Source organism: Poecilia reticulata, linkage group LG1 (genome assembly GCF_000633615.1).
Source record: "Poecilia reticulata strain Guanapo linkage group LG1, Guppy_female_1.0+MT, whole genome shotgun sequence".
NCBI classification, from domain to species: domain Eukaryota; kingdom Metazoa; phylum Chordata; class Actinopteri; order Cyprinodontiformes; family Poeciliidae; genus Poecilia; species Poecilia reticulata.
The window spans coordinates 24,894,887-24,914,778 of record NC_024331.1 but is presented as its reverse complement, the minus strand read 5'-3'; the positions used below and the strand labels follow the sequence as shown (position 1 = coordinate 24,914,778).

General features: G+C 37.8%; 1 protein-coding gene across 2 annotated transcripts in view; it reads right to left on the bottom strand.

The window, feature by feature from the left end:
* Positions 1-19,892, bottom strand: part of LOC103467751 (alpha-1,6-mannosylglycoprotein 6-beta-N-acetylglucosaminyltransferase B-like) — a 123,894-nt gene that overhangs the window by 84,114 nt on the left and 19,888 nt on the right. For both annotated transcript variants that reach the window (XM_008414418.2, XM_008414426.2), the window contains exon 3: positions 112-262. In XM_008414418.2, the coding sequence (XP_008412640.1) occupies positions 112-262 (151 nt within the window). The remainder of the gene's footprint in view (positions 1-111; positions 263-19,892) is intronic.

Genomic DNA, 19,892 nt, shown 5'->3' with positions numbered 1-19,892 from the left:
ATTTTCAAAATAAAACAAATATGTTTTGTTCATTTAATAACCATTACCATATGTTTAATAAATCGGAGTGCTATTTCACCAAAAGCCTGTGGCGTGAGGCAACTTTCATACCTGTTGATAGCAGAGCTGAGCTCATCCAGGCGCCTCGCATCCGACGTGGAGCTGTTGTCGAGTTTGGACAGCGTGTCCATCCTCTTCAGGATCACCTCCAGCATGTCACTGATCTTCCTCAGCACACCGCGTGACTCCACACCTCCCAGCACTGAGAGGAGAGAAGACCACAGAAGGAAAGACAGAAGGTAAATAAAAAGCTAGGACAGGGGATAAACAGGTGGCATAGTAAACAGTGAGCAAGGCAACCGTAAAGTTTGCAGCTTCATCGAAGGCTCAACATTTGTGAATGGTTGATGTCGTGTTGTTGTGTTTTATTTTTGTTCATTATGGTACAGATAATGACATAAAAGTCCCTTCCGATGGGTGACATGTTTATGTCCTAAAATACATTTGTCAGCAAATTATGCAACTCTGACTTTGTATAGCATCCAAGTATTCTGCTACCTTAGTATATTTTATAAAGACAAAACGTTCTTATAAAGTTTATATGGATGTGTCCATCTAATATATTTAGCCTAGAGATGAGCCGAGAAATTAACTAGTGGATTTCAGAAATTAAAAGATGAATGGACAAATGGATGTCTGGTCTTGTGTGGACATCCTTTTACTTTTCATAAATAATTTCAAATTGCTTAGATGGAAGAAAATGGACTTTCAATGTTTATTCAGTGGTGACTGAATCCCATTGTCATAAACATGACATAACACCTGACATGAAGAAATGTTCAGAAATGTTTATGGCTGTTGTAATGAAGTGTCATTTGGTAAATAATGACACTTTTAATGCAATTTTGCATTAAACATTGCATTACAAGTGGATTATTCAGTAAGCATTGACAATGTTAATGGAAAATTGTTTTAAAGTTGCATTAATAGTGCATTATTGAGTAAATATTGATACTTCTAAGGCAAAGTTGCATTAGAAGTGTCAATGTCTATTAAAGTAGTAAATGCAGTATAGACATTTACTGAATAATATTCAGTAAATGTGCATTATGATGCATTAAAGTGCATTATTCAGTAAAAAGACATTTTTAGTGTTAAGTCTCATTAAAGGTTGCATTAAAAAGGCATTATTCTGTAAATATTGACACTTGTAATACAAAGTTTCATAAAAAGTTGCATTAAAAGTGTCATTATTTACCAAATGACATAACAGTCGTAAACCTTTCTTCATGTTCATGACAGATGTTCTGTCATGTTTATTACAGTGTCATGTCAGTCTTTTGCACCCCTTCAAATAAACTGAACAACTTGAAACCCTAAATCTGGAACCTGCTTAATTGAGACGTATCGAAACATGATAGCTGTTGTTCCAACTTTTCACACAAGTGTCAACATTAAATGCCTCAAAACCACATTATATTTTTTTATTAAGTCATAAAGGGACAAATAGGTCAGAGTGTATTCCAATAAATCCCATCAGAGCTGCATGGATGCTGGAAACGGCCAAATTTCAATGACAGACACCTCTGTCGAACCCCCGTCTGTCCCTTGACAAGCAATTACAGCCAATGGGCTCCGGGGTCTAAGAGTCCCTGCACAAGGCCAGCGTCTGTCTTAGTACCCAGCAGGAAGAGGACAAATTGTAACTTTAGTGAGTTATCACCTCAGTTATTGATGAATTTATCTGAGACTGACAGTTTCACATTCTCGTTGGCAACAGAGTTCTCTGTCATAGCGTGCTGCTGGATGGCTTCAGAAAACTTTATTACTGCCCGTTAATGCTGACGGTCTGAGTAAGGTCATTTAAACTTTAGGTGAGGTTTCCTTACCTTAAGCTACATGATATTAAAATGTTGGTTAATGTTAATTGTGATTTGAAACTGATGAGGAGTGACTAAAATTATACTTTGAATGTCTTTAACAGCTGCAGTTATTTACTAGTTTGTCTCAAATCAGAATTTAAGGAACAAATATTTCCGTAAATATTCTATTTTTTAAGAATTAATCACTGCAAAGCAGACAACGGCTCATTCAAGTCTCTGTGGTAGATAACTGGAGACCATACTGGGAATGTCATCCCTTTTCCAGTTTGTAAAGAATGGGAGACGAGGCATTTTTATTCCACCTGACTGTGTTTAACGCCATACAAAGGAAAAAGAACAAAAATGAAAAAGAGGGAATTAAGTTTGCCATTCCAGTGTCTTCAGAAAATATTTTAACTGCCTTGGAATTAATTACAATGAAAACACAATAATGCAATAAAAGAAAATGCTGAACAAGCCATCATTTCACATGCGTAGTAATACGCTAGGAAATGGGTTATTTCATGAATTTGAAATTTCCTCATTTCTAATAGGGATATTTATCTAAAGAAACAACTCTTCCAAAGAGCTCATTATTTGGATCATAAAACAGACTGATGAGAAGCACAGCATGCAGTAGCAAGTTAATTTGTATTTGTGAATTGTTCCAGTTAAAATGCATGTCATGTCACTGGCTTGCAAGCAATGTGCTGATATTGAATCTCTATCAACATTTATACTGGCAAAAAAAAAAAACAGATGGTTGTGTCACTGCTCTTGAATTTTTGTTGAACACAATGAATTTTAGTAAAGTATTTTAAATACTTGCTATGAAAAAAGGACAGATATCAGATTTGAATCCTTGTTATGCATGTCTCTGCATACTGTGAAAGGTCGGTTCAGTTTTCTTTGCAGGTCAAGATCAGTCAGATTGGATGGAGTGTATCGTGAAAATCCATCCAAACAATCTAAACCATCCACACCTATTGGTTAAGATGGCCAACTGTAGGCTTGCATTTTTGCAATTTCCTTTCAACTTTACGGTTATGCACCATTTCTTGGTGTTATATCAGTATATAAAATGAATCAAAATACACTGGAGTTTTTGGCTGTAATGTGAAACTAAGAGAAAAAGTTTGAGGAATAATTTTCCAGGGACCATAAATCCTGTAAGAGTGAAAGCTGTGGGCTAACAGCACCTAGCCTGTGGCATGCTTCTCCATGAGGACTTTAAATTCCTCACCTTGAATGCCTGGAATAATTCAGCTTCCACACTGTCAGTGCCCTGCTTTAGCAACCGTATTGAGCAGAATATTTAGTGCAACAGCACATCATATTTCTTCTCAGGCCCTCCAAAGCGTGAAGCATGACCAGAGGCCTTGTTAGTTGCCTTGAATGGACTTCTGAAAAGTGAGAGGATGTTACCGTGCATGTGTGGATGTGGTGTGCGAGTTTAAATAGTGCAGCATGCTTGGAAACTAAGCGTTTTAAGCTGACCACTTTCAGTTAGTGTGCAGCTGAGGCTTGGCAGAGCAAGCAATTACCATTGGCAGTAGGAAGCTAATCTGTAGGCCGGACAGAAAGTATTACAGGATACTGAAACTAACCATCATGGCAGGTCTATTTCTTAAATATTAGCGATTTGAAAAATATCTCCTACGATTACTACCCAATAAATATCTACTCTATAGGTCATAAAATGAACAGAAGTCATGGGAATAGCTCAATATGACGCAGTGCAAAGTTCATAGAAAAATGGAGCCAAATTCAGGACAAGGTGAAGGATTTAATCATCATCATCACTAAGGAGCGGTTTAAAGGCCGTCACTGCAGATGAAATGTATTGAACAAGTTTTTATGTTGCCTAGAAATACCCTGATGACTGCAAGTTTTCAAATTGTTATTTCATGTATTAAGTGGAAAAATATTTTGAAAACACTATGTGGGATAATAATCACCCCCTAGGCCACTGCTGCTTTATGACTATTATTTTTTTGCTTCTGGTTGCTTTGCAAAACAGGTCAAGGTTGAGGCCATTCCACAAGCTTCATGTTGGTCTCAGCTTTCTGTGTTTGAGATCATCAGATCGTTGGCCAACAGCAGCACCCAATTTAGCAAAACTTGAGACTTTAACATGGCAGTGATGTTCATGATACATTTTGAAAACCTCTGACCACAACTGAATGTGGAGATTCTGAGTTTTATCGACCAGCTGTGTATTTTATTGAAATCCTGCATTTTATTTTGTGGTAGTAATTGGTACAGATGTTTGTTTTTGTAAAAAAAAAAAGAAAAAAAAAAGAAAGAAAATAAATAAAATATAAAAAAAGCTATATCAATAAATTTTTTTAACGTTTAAATTTTGTTTATATTTCTTTAAATTCTGTCATAAACATACCAGAGTTATAATACTTAATACTTCTTCTGTTAGTGCCTTTTCCAGTGTGAATATAAATTGCAGGTGCAAATTTAAATAATACGTTTGGAAGAAGGCAGACTTCAAAAATGTAATTTTACAAAAACACCCAATGAAGCAACTTGTCATGTGATATGACAAATTACTGGAAGGAGACCAGTCCCCTCTCTCAAATCTGGAGAGGTTTTCTTACAGGGATTCATCTTTTAAGATTCATCCATCAACTCTGACCAATTCAGAAAACATTCCTGAAGCAAGACACTGCCATCATTACCTGGTGTATTTCTCAGCTTCATGACGCCGTTTATCATCTAACAAAGGTCTTTCAAATAACTCCTGTATGTAGACTTTACATATCTAGTACACAGGTGGACACTATTCTATATATAATAAGGTTGCTTCACATTTTGTTTGGCTGTAATAATAGAAGAGGATGGATACAAAGGCAACCAGAGCTTTTTTGGTTTCCAACTGTAGAAAAAAAACATGAATAATTTTCCATAATAATCATATGTTGTGTTCTCAAATGAAATGCTAATAAAAGTCTTTCAATTTAATTGATGTAATGATAAGTGTGAGTATTTTTGCAAGGAACTGTATGTTGTGCAAAGTTGCATAATGAATAACATGAATCAATGCAAAGCAAAATATAAATATGCACTCATACACACCCAGTGCAAAAGTTACTCTGTGTGCCAGAACAGAATGGTGTTTTGATTGGCTGGGAGAGTGTTTGCATATTCATGAAAAGAAAAGTGTTCATGGTGTGATGAATGCTGACAGAACGGCCTGCAGGATATGAATTGATGCAGCTAAATCAACAGGAGACCAGTGCTATTTTGTCGAAGCACGCATAAACACACACACAATCCACTTAGAAACAAACATCTCACCTTATTTCACACCTTCTGATAAATAAAAAAATTATATATACAAGGAAGTTAATTAATGTTGACATAGATACGTCAAAAAGATCTCAAACCAGAGCTTAATGACTTGGCTTCTTGGGAAGAGGACAACACTGCAATAGAAGCAAAACTAATGTCCACCCCCGTATGCATGATGGGCCATCAACAAGCTGAGCTGTTTACGAAGACATGCCAGTTTCCAAAATATCTATTTTAATATCGTAAAATTATTTCCTGAATTACCCAGACAGTGCTGTTTTAATCCACTATGATCTGGAAAACCAAACACAAAAATCCACCAGCGCACACCGCTAAGAGCAGACAACTGTCCTGAGGAAAATGAATTCCCAACAAGAGCAGCAAAAGCAGTTGGGTGGTCGACCCAAGATGCTAGACCTAGCAAAAGTTTGGACAGATGGAGGTTAAACAGGTGAACGAAAACGAAAGCACCGTGTCATATATGAAAATCACTGGAAAGCGCATTGATTAGACTAGAGAGGACCACAAATGGGCAAACTACTTCCCGCTTCTGTCCTCTTCCTGATTTAATTTTCGCCTTTAGATTTTTGCCTGAATATTTCTCTCTCTCTGCCTCTCTACCTTTTCTCCAATAGTTCTGACTGCCAGCTTCATTTCATTCTTTGCCACTCTCTCGCTGATAGCAAGGCAATGAAATGACATCATCCAACAAAGAAGAAAGGTTTATAAAAAACGGTTTAATACCTTGAGATCAAAGATGTTCATTTATTGTAATAAAGATCTGCAAGAAGTGAAAAAGGCTGAAATGTGTATTTTTTTTAGATGCAGAATGAAAGTAAAGTGAGCACAAAAGAAAAGGAGAGCAATAAAGTCTTGGGTATCAGATAATACAATAGCAGTAACATAAAAACAAAAGATTTCACACTAAAATACAATAAAATACTAGGAAATCTAGGAATTAAAAGATCAACGAGCTTTTGTAGAGAGTCAAGCTGAACACGTTTAGTAAAATAGGCTGACACAAGAAAGAGGGAAATGCCTCAGTCTCCATTGTTCATCTTGTATAAGCTTTTGAAATATTTATTCATTTGCTTTTGACATTTTCTCCCCATCTACCAAGCGATGTCATGGTAAATTTGATATTGTGAAGGAAAACGTGGTAGATAAAAATTATTTCAAGTCACAAAGATGTGAAAAATTGCTACAATGCTTGTTAACGCAGACACAGATTGTGCCTCTTAACTTGACATGGTTGTTATCAAGCTCTTGAGGCTCTTTGCGAATGCCTTCTGTCTGTTACTACCAATAGTAAGTCCCGCCCACTCCTCACAACTCTTHGGACTCACTACTGCCCAGTTCTCTGTCTAACAGGTCCGGAAAACCCCCAGAAACTYGRGTCTTACCCTRGCGATAGTTTGTGGAGAATTATCTGTTTAAACTGGGGTCGGAAAGGACTCGTCTAGCTCTGACTACCTTCRATCCAGAAGTTATGACCTTTTACAGTTGAGGGGCAATCCGCTGAGTAGCCCTCACAACGACATAACCCCTACAACCACTCCTGTTAACGGTAGCTCCTTTCCTAAAATAACGGCACTTGTTAACGGCTAGMTTAAATTTAGTGACTTAGAGTTAAGTCCCAAGGTCATTATTTTAACACTCACCAGAGGAAAACACAAAGCCACCCTGTCTCTAGCATCATGTATATTGTTTTACTATATTTAGGAGAACCAACAATAATCGAGACTGACACAATTAAACTCACTGTTCACAATTCTCATTAGAATCTTTAGAATTATAATTTTATTAAGCAAGCTTTAGCAGAGGCATATAACAACAAATTAATTTCCAAGAGTTATAAAAGAAGCAAAAATATAATGAAATCAACTAGGATTAATCACCTCCTTTCCTTATTCTCATTCCTAACCTGTTTCACTAAATTCACTGAGCGAGGCTTTGGGAGAAGCTGGTTAACTCATACCCGATGGTCATTGCTCTCAGCAGCTGTAATCTTTCGGTGTCCTTGGTCAGAGTCTTTGTCCAGCCGGAGCAAAVTCCTCTTTACTGAAGAGAAGCGGAGAGAAGACTCACGCTTTCCATTGAACGTGCARATTCTTTGTCCTTTAAAGACCTCCGTCTCTTTTCCAAGTCAGCTGCACCGGRGTTGAGAGCGTTGAGTAGAGGCAGAGGATTCGRTCGGATCTGGAGCCAGGGGTGTTGGCCGGTGGAACTCGTCCCTTCTAAGCAGCGTGAAGTCGTGGAATAAGTTTCCCTTGGTCCCTCGGTGTAATCCTCCGCTGGTCTTTAGTCAGCTCCCTCTGATGATTCCGCTTCTGCGCTGCCGACGAAGAACSCKCGTTCTGTCCCGTACAKCAGTATTTATGSMCTGTGTTTCCATGGAACCCGCCCATCGCATTATGTCATTGCCTGAGATCATGCAAGGCAGGGCTGCCGGTGGAAAGCACCGGGCTCTTTCTCAAGTTTCCAMTGACTCATCCCTACCTACTCGCTTCATCGGGGCAGTTCCCTTTTTCCGTCGACCATCTGTTTCCAATTCTGCCGCACCCTTGCTTTCCTTCCCCATTTGGTGACTCACCCCTCGCCTTTTGCTCAGTGAGAAGTATTCTTATGATTTTTAATAATACATACTGACTTTATATAATCATGTTGTTTGTTGGTTAACTCAAAAGTACAACCATTATCATTCACCTGATTATAAGTAAAGAACATTGACTGATTAGGAGTACAGAGTATACATTGCTATAACATTTACTTAATTAAAATTACAGAGTACATGTTTTGATCATTCATTACAGACATTTCTTCATTGGCATGAGTATCATCACCTTATAATCACTTAACATTTATAATCATCATTTAATCATTATTTGGTATACTGTTATTTCCCCGGCCTTTATTCCATTTTTCTGCGTAACCCTGGACAGATCTCACACCCATACCAGATTCCTCGACACCCCCTCCGTGAGATCGGACGGGGCTTCGCAGAAAACATAAGTTCCGACTCATGTTAGAAATGAAAGTAGCTGCTTTGAACACATCTTCGGGTTCTTCTGGGATCAGAGCAGCCTCTCAGAGGTGGGCAGAAGAAACATTATCTAGTCAAAATATTTTTGGTATTTTCCAAGGCATTCAAGTTATTTTTTTTCACTATTTGAGTCACTTCAATCAGTCAAAACTATTAAAAGTGTTTGGGCTGTAAACGATTTGTCATAATTGCTCTTGTCAGTTTTAATAAAACAGCATGTTATGACAAAACTTGACACTGTCGATGGACTTCTGTGATGGGACAGTTGCTACTTACACAAGAGCAACTGTGCTGAAACATGTTTGTTATGACCCGGCTCGGCCAGGGGAAAGGGACGTAACATTAAAGAAACCTAGGTGGTAAGGTTTTACAGTTTAGGAGTTTATTGTTTGGGTTTTGACAAAAAATAAAAAGGTAAAACTTAACAATAATCAAAAGGTAGGGACTTACAACAAAAATGTACTAAATAAGAAAATCCACAAAACAATCAGGGTTGTAAACCAAATATCTTAAACAAACAAAAACAAACTACAAATCTCTAACAGAGATTCAAAGATCCCTCACAGGGACAAGACGAGCTAGCAAGAGCTGGCAAAAACTAACAAAAGCTATCAGGGCTATCAGAGTTTACAAAGTCAGTTGACAGCAGTCAACCAAACAAACAAACACCCAAAGTGGCAAGCTGTCTAAACAAAGAATCAGCCGTGCCTTCTCCCAGGAAGTCCTTGGTTTTTAAAGGGGAGGCCTCTTCAGGGATTGGTGGAGCTGGCAATTGATGAGCCAATCGCTGTAGGCCTCAGGGAGTGGCACAGGAAGGCAGGGCTGCATCCACTTCCWAGTGGAGTCAACTTGATTAGAAGCTGCCGATGGTACAAAAAAAAGGAAAAGAAAACATACACAAGGCCACTGGCCGTAACAATGTTAAAGTAAATTATAACATTTCCACTTATTCTGAAGTATATTTCGGAACTTATCAGAGCTTCTTCAAAAGGAAAATATTAGGGATGGTAGCATTAATCATCCCTAAAGGTTTTTCATGACTAAACTTGGTGTGCAATACCTCTTGTAGGTCTACAGTTTGTGCTTTATAAGAATTAGATGCTAATTACCGTATTTTCCGGACTATAGAGCACACCGACAAAGTAAAAAATAAAAAATAAAACTGGAAACTTACATATATAAGCCACACTCTGCTATAAACCACTGGTATCTCCGCCGCTCTCGGTTTTCCACAATGACTCAGCAGAGGGCCGCTTCCTTAATAAATCTGCTATTAAGGATGTAGCCCTCCGCGGTTCTCCACCGCCGAACCACGGATTCGTTTACGCCGTGTTTACGTGCAGCGGCTACCGATCTGTACTGCCAGATCGACAACTTTAAACTTAAAAGCTGCCTCATATGAACTTCTTCATGTTGTTTCCATGATGAGGGGGTATGAGTTTCAAAACATTTCTCTGTCGTGCCTGTTGCTAGCATGTGCTTGTTCTAAATGAAAATTAGCATTTTCTTTGATTTCCAAGTTTGACTTCCAATGATTCATTTCCTGCTAAAGCGCCCCCTGGAGGTTGAAGAAAAATCCACAGAAAAGCTGCACCGGGCTATGAGCCACATGGTTCAAAGCGTGGGGAAAAAGTAGCGGCTTATAGTCCGAAAAATACAGTATCTGCTTTATGAAATTGCGTGCTTTTCCTAGGGCATATTTTGTGCTGGTTAATCTGGTTATGTTTACAGTGAGTTGGTAGGTCTTCACTAATATCCAATGTTTTCTGAAAGATCAACATATACTGTCACAGAGTACATAAACAATCATCAGATGTGTTAAAATAATTTCTGTCCTGTTGATAATTTAGCAATACTTTCAACTTCCTATTGTCATTTCTAATGCTTGTAAAGTTTTTTTTAAAAAAAGCTAAACTTCCATCTTCTTTATGTGCTTTTATGCTCAAAGGATGTACACTAGGTCTTACACTGGAAAGAAGGAGATAGATGTACTGCAGCACTATGTAAATAAACAGTTTATCACCTGGAATGCAAATCAGGTCTCTGTACTGTTAAAAAGTTATGTGTATGTAACTGAGCAAATAATTAGGTTATATGAAACCTCAGAGGCATACTAATTTTTACCCCCATTTCCACATCACTGTCTGTCAGGAAGACATTTTGCAGTTGACTTTTACAGTTTCAGTTCTGCTCTGTCTGCTGTTCTCATCTTCAGCACTAATACAGCTGCAGGGGCCGTTTCACCTGCAACCATGTCTGTTTACGCAAGTATGATTGAGCTTTACATTTTACATAAAGACTGGCAGAGATTAGAAAGGTTTAAAGTTTAAGGTATAAAATTATGAGAGACTAATAAACTGGGGAAGAGGAGGACACAAAGGGAAAATACGTGTGATACGACCTTTTCATTATTTTGTCCCAGTACACATATCCAGCTCAGCAACAACAATAAGGGTGTGAATGCATATAATCAGGAAAGGAGAGCTGGTACACTGTAGATTTAATTAAAACTACTCCCTCGAAGTTTCTGTAAAATCAATCAAACTTTCTTTAGATATAATTTATCATTTAGAGAACTTGTTTTCATTTTCAAGTCTCCAGGATATTTCTTGTCTATATGGTTGGGCTCACTAGGAATGTACTCTTAGTACAACCTGCACCAATGGCATTTTTCCAGTCAACACCAGAGGGAAGAAGTTGGATAACCATCCCATCACTCCGCAGCAACATATATTCACTCCGTCTTCATTGTTCCTGTGTCATTCTTTTCAAAACAATCATGGCTGACAAACTTGGTGTCCTACTGTTAATTAAGCAAACGCTCAAAATTTGAATTATAGCTTACATCTCACCTTCTTGAGTCTTCAGAAATGATTGTTGAGACGCAATTATGCCTCTTATGGCAAAGGCAAAATATACCCCACTCACCACATCGGTCTTTTTATAAAAAACACACAAAGATGCCAAAAGGTTTACTTAATCCTGTTGTGAAATATTTTGTGAAGAGGGTTTATTATAAAATGACATTGCGTTTGCTTTGAACATGTATTTACTAAGAGCTATTCATAATGAAGTATATTTGTTGCTCATGGTCAAAATGGCATTCCATCTGAAAAATACCAACTATAAAAGCCATTATGTTCAGTCCAAGTTGTAAAATAACTTTAGTTGTGTCAAAAAGGGCAGTAGGGTAAAAAGCTAAAATAATATTGAAATTTTGGCTTTTGTTTTTTTCTTCTGTACTCATTAATGTGCTCTGATAGACTGTACATCAGTCATTGTCATCAACCAGTATGAAGAAAACTTTGACCTCAAGTATTTTTTTTTTTAAAGTAATGAAAAAGTCTTGTACAATTCCTTATTAAAACTCTTAAGTGATTTGTTAGAAATATGCAAAGAATAATATTCAAGCAATTTGTTGGTAATGCAATAAAAAACATTCTGGTCTACATGTGTAAGATGATAGCCGAGCCCGATAGGCAGTGCTATATGAACTGTGTCTTCTTTGCCTCTCCACAATCACTCACTGTAACACCTAAAGGCCCCCAAATCAATCAACATCACAAAGAAACATGGTTGCACTGCAGCCCTCAGGGAGGGATAAGGGAAACACAGAAGAGAAATGGAAAGAAAGCACTTTTTGATGGCTGTTTATCGATTTAGGAGAAATTGGAACATCAGGGTGCGCCAAGTCTAATATTAAGGAGACAGAAAAAAAACAAAACTTTTTTTTCCTTCAGTACTTTAAGGTACAATATGCATAAATAGTTGATGGCTTTAGAATTTGCTGCACATGTAGATCTACCATCTATTGTGATCCATCACTGCAATGACCAAGTACGTTCCTTACATTACAGGCCTATTTTGCGTGATCTCAACATAAAAACATTCAGAACATGAAATGAACAATTTTCTTATCAATATTTCTCAGCACTCTTTTTTCACTCTACTTTAATTTTGCACTGCTTAATTCAGATGCTGTGAAACTATTTGAACCATTTGGACATTCCCTCTCTTAATATCAACCTGTTCTGTCACATCTCAATGACCAATGTGTGCTTTGTATTCATTTTCTCTTTTAAAGAGATCCCATCCCTCACAGTTGCCGACTTGCAGAATGGCCACATACATTCTCCTTTGGCATCTTCGGCTCCTTAATCCCCTTAAATCTTATCTAACAGCGTCTACTTCTTTCTCTCTGGACCCATAATGCTGAGCTCTAATTCAGTCTTCAGGACATAGATTAGCATCTGTCAAGGCTTTGCTCTGTGCTGGGAGCTTCAGCGGGACCTTCTTTTTTTTTTTTTTCTTTTTGGTGCCCTGGCATGTTCACTCATCCAGCTTACTCTCATTCATAGGTAATGAAGCAAATGACTGGAGAAACTGTGTGTGAAAGATGAAAACTGACCACCTAAAATCAGAACGGACATCCTGGCATGTGATACTGGAGGGAAAACTCGAAAGATGGGAGTCTACAAATGTTTACAGGGAACAGCTGAGTGGCAGAAGCCTCCCTGCTTGCGGCCACCACCGGGCCATGTGATCAGCAGAGCAAAGTCAGTGGGCGACAGCTCCTATGTTTATTTCATTGTATTGCTCAGTCGGGTACATTCATGCAGACTACAAATAGAGACTGTCGATTCTAAAGAGTGATTTTATTTTAAACATATGTCACAGAACTCATGAATAGGCCTTTTCCACCAGCACCAATCTAGTTCCCAAATGCGTTTCTGCTCCTGTTTTGCGTGTTTCCACAGAAAAAACAACGCAGGCAGCACAGAATAGTTTTTTTTTCCTGTGCAAACTGTGACATCACCTGTTGGCTGGTCAGCAGCTGGAGAAAAAGCCCAGTTAGCTTAACAAAGAATAAATAAGCAGAGCAGCGAGTACTGCAGAAGACATCCTTCCTCCATCGTCGCCTGGTAAGCATGCCGCCACGCAGAATTATAAACTTCTCTATTGTTTTACGACTTTAGTTTTTCTGTTATGTGCAGTAGGAGAGAACACTGAGTGATTAGCTGAAAGGTCTGTGGGTTGTTAAATTAAATGAAGATACATAAACGAAGTAGTAACCGGCACAGATCAGCCATCTTGTTGTTACCCCGTCCTGCTTTGTGTAACAACCTCTTTTTTTTAAAATTTCCTTTATTTAACGAGGTAAAACCACACTGAGATCGAGATCTCATTTTCAAGAGGGTTCTGGGCAGAAATCTGCCACATACAAAATAACCTGGTTACACAAAAGTAAAAACAAATTAAACACGTTTGCTGATGACGTAAACTTGGTTGACTAAATTGGAGGAAATGGGCGTCGGCTCTCGCACTGAACTTTTAAGGCAACAAAACCAATTTAAGAACAGGAGTCGCTTCAGTGGAAATGCACTGAAAGAACAGCAGGAATAAATTGTACATCACAGCTTTGTAGAGGTGTAAAAAAAATCTTTAAAAGGATTCTTCCTTTTCTTAATCCATTCATCCATCTGTTAAGTTCAACTGCAGACATTGAGGACTATTGTGGTCACGCGCTGCTTATCTTCCGAGACGATACTTCATCGATATCTTCAGAACAAAAGAAGTTTATGTAGTGCCAATAAATTACTTGTTGAAGTAGAGCATGGCCATCAAACAGAGGAAGATTATTCTGGCTCTTATATTAAGGATATTGATCTTCAGGTTATGAACCATATCCCATGACCGCAGATGAGGGTTACGGTGCAGACAGAGTGAGTTTAAGGTTGTTATCTTTCAGCTCAGCTTTTTCTTTACCACAGCAGAACAGAGAAAGATCCTGATTTCAGCAAATGAAATCCCAATCGGTCTCTTTTGCCATCACTCACTAAGACACCAAGAAACTTGAACTCGTTCTCTTGAGGGAAAGTTTCTAAACTGGAGGCAGCATTGCACCAAAGATGCATATAGCAATTCTTATACTCTCTTATAAAAAAAAAAACGAATAGTTTTTTTTTTATCTTGAATTTTTGCGATACTGATAAAACCGTCATTTAATTTTCCACCATATTCAGATAAGATTGTAAAATGTGATTTTAATTAAGCTTGATCCTTTTGGTACTTGATTAATTGCATTTAAAGTTTAAGTCTGACGTGCATAATAAAGAATTGGAATAATTTTCTAACTTTTTAATGACGATGTCTATTTTGTAAACTTAAATTAAAAGCAGGTGTCCTAATTATAAAATAACTATGTTTATCTTTGAAATATACAGTGAGAAGTTTAGGAAAAAAAAAACCCAGAAAGAAAGCAAAGACAAACAAACAGATGGGGGAAATCATGAATTAATGATCAGGCCAGATGACGGCGTGTGTAATAGGTGTGTGTTGAATTCGACTAAGACAAGAGTGCCCTCTGCTCACAGCTGACTTGTTGTGTAATCTGCAGCAGGCTGCTGCGTCTACCTGCTCCATCTCTGCGTCGCTCCGCACCTAAACACTCACACACAAATCAACACATAAATATAGCAAAGCTCAGTCTCTGCTCTGATCTGCCTTCCTGCCACCAGAAGCTGACAGCCACGTCAGCTACAATTAGCTTCTGAGCTTCTGTGGTCTCCTACTAATTGCATTATCTGTCAGCAACCTGAGACCCAACTGGGTTTTTTTTTTTTTTGGCGGATTTTGATGTGCGTATGAGTTGTTAGTGTGGTGACAAACATTGCTGGTCATTTAAAAAGATAATACTATTACAAGTGTCCTGTGGTCGTAATAATAGCAGCTCACTTTAATGTCCAGGCCGGGGCACAGCGTAGCAACAACAACACCATGCTTGAAAAGATCAGAAATATTAAATCCCAAAGGACGGCTGATCAGCTATTTATGAATTCCCCTGGAATGTGGATGATGTTCTTTTTGAAAAATTGATGGCAGCAACTTGACAGTGCCAAGAGAGTTTGTGCGAATCGCATGCGTGTTAATGTGCAGGCTTAGAAATACAAACCGTTGCGCTGGTTCTTTGTTAGCTCCATTTTAAATAAGAGTCAGCGTCGTTGCCTGCTCGTTATTTGTGCTAAAACATAAAAGGGAATATTACACAGCTGTATACAGAGGTTTACATACACTCATTAGGAGAATTGTCAGTAATATTGAGCTAATAATAATTTATTTGATCCATTCACCTTTTTACCCAGTGAAGTACAAACTTTGGAAATGTGTGTTTTCTTTAACATATTAATTTATTTTTGATTATCTCTAACAGAAAGGGTCATCAGTTTGTGTAGAGGTTCTCAGAAAAAGCTGTACATTAATTTGAGAAAATCTCTCTCAGAGCTAAGAGAGAAACCACACATTTTTTCTAACCATCAACAAGCTCCTGGCAGGATTCTAGCTGGATGTTTCACTATTCTTTCTGGCAGAAGTTGTTGTTAAAGCTGGCTGGTTTCCTGACAAAGTTCCAACCTTTAATAACACATATGCACAAGTTTTCAGTAGGGTTGAAGTCAGGACTTCAGGTCGGCTGTTGACAATAACAATAACACCTGTGTTGCAGCAGTTCACAGTTTGTTGGGTTTTGGGTTGTTGTTGAAAATCTAAACCAATTTCTGTGTGGTTGGGGACAAATGTTTGGACCTTGTCCAAAATTTGAGAAAGTTGACAAACATCGCAATAACTTTCTTGTTTGATTGTGAGTCATTTGTAATTTATCTGAGCACTACACAAGCTGATCTTGATTTGCTTGTAGGAAATTCATCTAGGAATGATGAAAACAAACTATATTGACATATTCCATTCAAAAATCGTCACATGCAATTAAGGTAAGATAAGAGGTACAGCAGTAAATGCTTACTAGAGGAATCTAGGAATAATGTCAAACATTTTTTTAATTAATTGCACAAAAAAGCATGAAAGTGTTAAGCAGTTACCTCATTTTTCAGCATAACAAAAAATGACAAACATATCCACCAATGTTGTTAAAGCTATAATCTTACACTATACATTGAATCTCCACTCTTCATGCAATGAACCTCAACATCACCAGATGCTATATTTCTATTTTTCTCATTTTACCATAAATTCCTTAATCAAATTTCAAATTGCTTAGAAGAAATGAAGAGATTTTTCATGGTCCGGTAGCAGTTTGCTTGCTTTGGCTTCATTCATATCAGTTTGCAACAAAAACTGGTTAAGCATTGCAACTTGCAATATCCATTGAAAGTCATAAGTTAAAGACATTTAGTTCAAATCCAAGAGTAGTTCAATTCATCCGTTCTTTTACATGTTCTAAAACAAACTAATGCAAATGAATTGCTAGAGGTCCAAATGTTTCTGTGAGACAGGCCACACGAAAACATGGCAGAAAATTATATTTCACTATTCTGTAGCAATAGAGTTAGATTCAGTTGGGAAGAAAAAAAACACCTATATACACAATGGGTCAAGTGTGGATTACAAGTTATTCAACTCAGGCAAAAATATCCCAGGAGATGTACTGTAGTACAGCTGGGTGCAGACATGTAGATGTAGAATATTTGTATCGGTTAAAAGCATTTATTTTATATCTGAATGTAACATGGATTTTTTTTTTTTTTTTTTGCACAAAGCTGTGTTGAGGAGCTCCAGGCAATTTTCTTCATCGATTTGCAAAACTGCCAGTGCTCAACCGCTCTGAAAGCGTGTGGGTAGTTAGCTGTAAGTGTGTGTGTGAAACAGAAAGAAGGAGACTGTGGGCTGGCACTCATTTTGATATCCTATAAGCTTACAAATATAAGACAACAAGATTGTATGTGTAAACAATCGCCAGTCGGGCTTCTGGTCTGACTCATATTCCTGGATTCATATGCTCAGGCCTGAACACATTTCATTCTGCACAGACTGATAGCCTGACTCCAGTGGGAGTCACAAAGACCGCCTCGAGCAGGTCCATTAAGGAAATGAGTATGATCAATCAAAATACATTAATCCTACTTGATCTCCCAAGGCAAATTAAGAAATTTAAATCAGGACCAACACACCCACACGCACACGCACACTTCTGCTCAAAGTTAGACATTAACATGCCAAGCGATAGCTGTGTAATTGCATTTTACTGTTTCAATTGTTGAGAGGGAAAAAAGTACCGGCAAGGGTTGTACCTCAAAGCAATAATTTGCATTTTATTTCTGTTTAACTGTGTGTCTTAATTTATTTGTTTAGAATGCAAAGGAAATAAATGAATATCTTTGCCGTTACATCAGCCCTTAATTTCTAAAACAGTTTTAAAGGCTTATTCCCAGAATTAGCCAGGGGACAGCACACTGATTAAGCCAGAAGACACCTCAGTTAAATCTAGAAACCTGATTGGTAAAAATGTATTTCTTTAAGGAAGGAAGCAGCAGGGAATATAATCCCTTTTGCCATGATTGGTGGGAAAGACTCGTCAACTTGGCACTTCTGAGAGAAGCCGACATGTTTACCGTTGAATAAAAACCGATACATGGAAATTTCCATGGGATTAACTTGTAAGAAATATATAGTCTTCAATATACGTATTAGATTTTAACTTACTGCAGAGGTTGTTGTGTTTCCAAACAAAGAAGGGGATGCACATCTTTAAGCTTTGACTGTTGTGGAACCAGCTCTGAGGATTGGTTTTGAAAGAAACAAAATGTCCTCTCCACCTGTGAGGCTGACCCAGGGCTCTACCACCTGGGGCTCCAGAACCGCATGTGGCGCTTTGGGCCGTCCACAGAAGCTTATCAACTTTCAAAAATGATATAGAACTCAAATGTTTTCCTATATAATAGCAATAAAAAGATCTTAGATGTGCACAGAATAAGTACTTTTTCCCCCCTCAATTATGTCTTTATATTGCCAACTATATTTCCAGAAATATTGAATATTCAATTCTATTTTCCACTGAAATGCCAAATTAAATGGAATTTTTCTGGGATATTAATCAGAGTGAAAAAAAATATATGTCTATAAAAAATAAGTAGAATATAAAACATCCATCCATCCATCCATCCATTTTCTTTGCACCCTTGTCCCTCAGTGGGGTCGGGAGGGTTGCTGGTGCCCATCTCCAGCTAACGCTCCAGGCGAGAGGCGGGGTCACCCTGGACAGGTCGCCAGTCTGTCGCAGATATAAAACAACCAATGTACTAAATGTAATGTCATTGCAACACCCCATATTTCTACTGATACATTTATTTCCTAAGCTGCATCCATCATAAGGAGAAATAATAACTTAATTAAGCCAAAAGCCTGATTTCAATGTGCACTACTGCCACACGCATCAATAGACCACCTGAGAGAACAAAGCTCAAGAGTTCTAGCTGTAGCAGCTTCCAAACAGAGACAATGTGTTGCAGGTCATATCACTTATAGATAATAGTACCAACAAGAAAATAAATCCAGTTTTTTTTTTACAAATATGTAACAGATATTTGCCTAAGGGATGCAAATTTCTTAGCAAATTATCAATGTATTCACAATGAATATCATGTTATGCAGCCCTAATTCATCTACATCTTTTCTTCCTGCATCAGTCATTTACACAAATGTTAATTTGTACTGAAAACAAAAACATGATATAGTGTTGTGGACCAGAATATCGTCAACTGAAAAGGAGATCATCAACCAGTGCAAAATGCTAGACAGGAGTCCCAATAATCTGTAGGTTTAAAATATTTTTAAAAAAGCAATATGTCTAACTGTTTCATAGTTTGCCCTGTGACCCCATAGAACAGAACTAATGTCGTCCCAGATGTAAATCTCAGAAAAGCAACTACCCAACTGCACTGACTGCGAAGTGAGCGTCTCTGGTGGGGAAAAAAGATGCGCTTTTAAAACTGTTCTGCTTCAAAATGACTCATTTCTCAGCAGACAAATTCTGAATCCTACATGACAAGAAACAACGGATGAGGCATTTGGGGAAAACGGGCTTTGGTATGTTTTTTTCTTTTTCTTTATATTTCCTGAAAAATAGATGGGCCCCATCATCTGAGCTGACAGGTAACGCAGTATGAAGTTTTCCGCAGAGGAAGAGAGCCCAAGGCTTGGCAGCTTAAAACACATATTTTACGGTCAACTTCATATTCTTCTAAACAGATGCTTAAAGGGAAGAAGTGCATGAGTGTAAGTCATGTCAGCATGAAGCCCTAAAGTGATTATTTTTGCTCCAGCTGATCTTTGACGTTATGCACACAGTATGTCAATAAATGCATATATTAGTTACCGAGTCATGACAAGGCAAAAACACAGCTTTATCATGAAATATGTCAAAGCCCGGCTTCTTAACATCTCTATTATTCAGTAAACTAAAGACAGGATAATCGCAAACATCGTGTTTTAAAAGGTACAAAATATAACTTACTGCATTCAGCCTGCACCCTCTTATCAAAAATAAACTGCAGATAAAAACAGGCCTTTATAAACAACAACCGACGCAAGACAAAAATAGTTCTTGGATGATGACTTTGATGAGGCAATCAGCGGGTAGAGAGTCTGTGTGTGTCAGGACTAGTGGCTGATATTAGCTGCTGATGGATGTGCAAAGCGTATCAGCGCTTTCATCACTGCTGCCGCATGATTATGTAGAGCTCGACACATTTGTCTGTTTATTTGAAAGTTGTGTGGCAAAGTGGAAAGCGAACTGTAAAAAAAAAAAAAAAAAAAAAGAAAAAGAAAGAGAAAGCAGACAATTTGAGCATATTTTTAAACAGACTGCATGACAAAACAAACAAAAAATAATA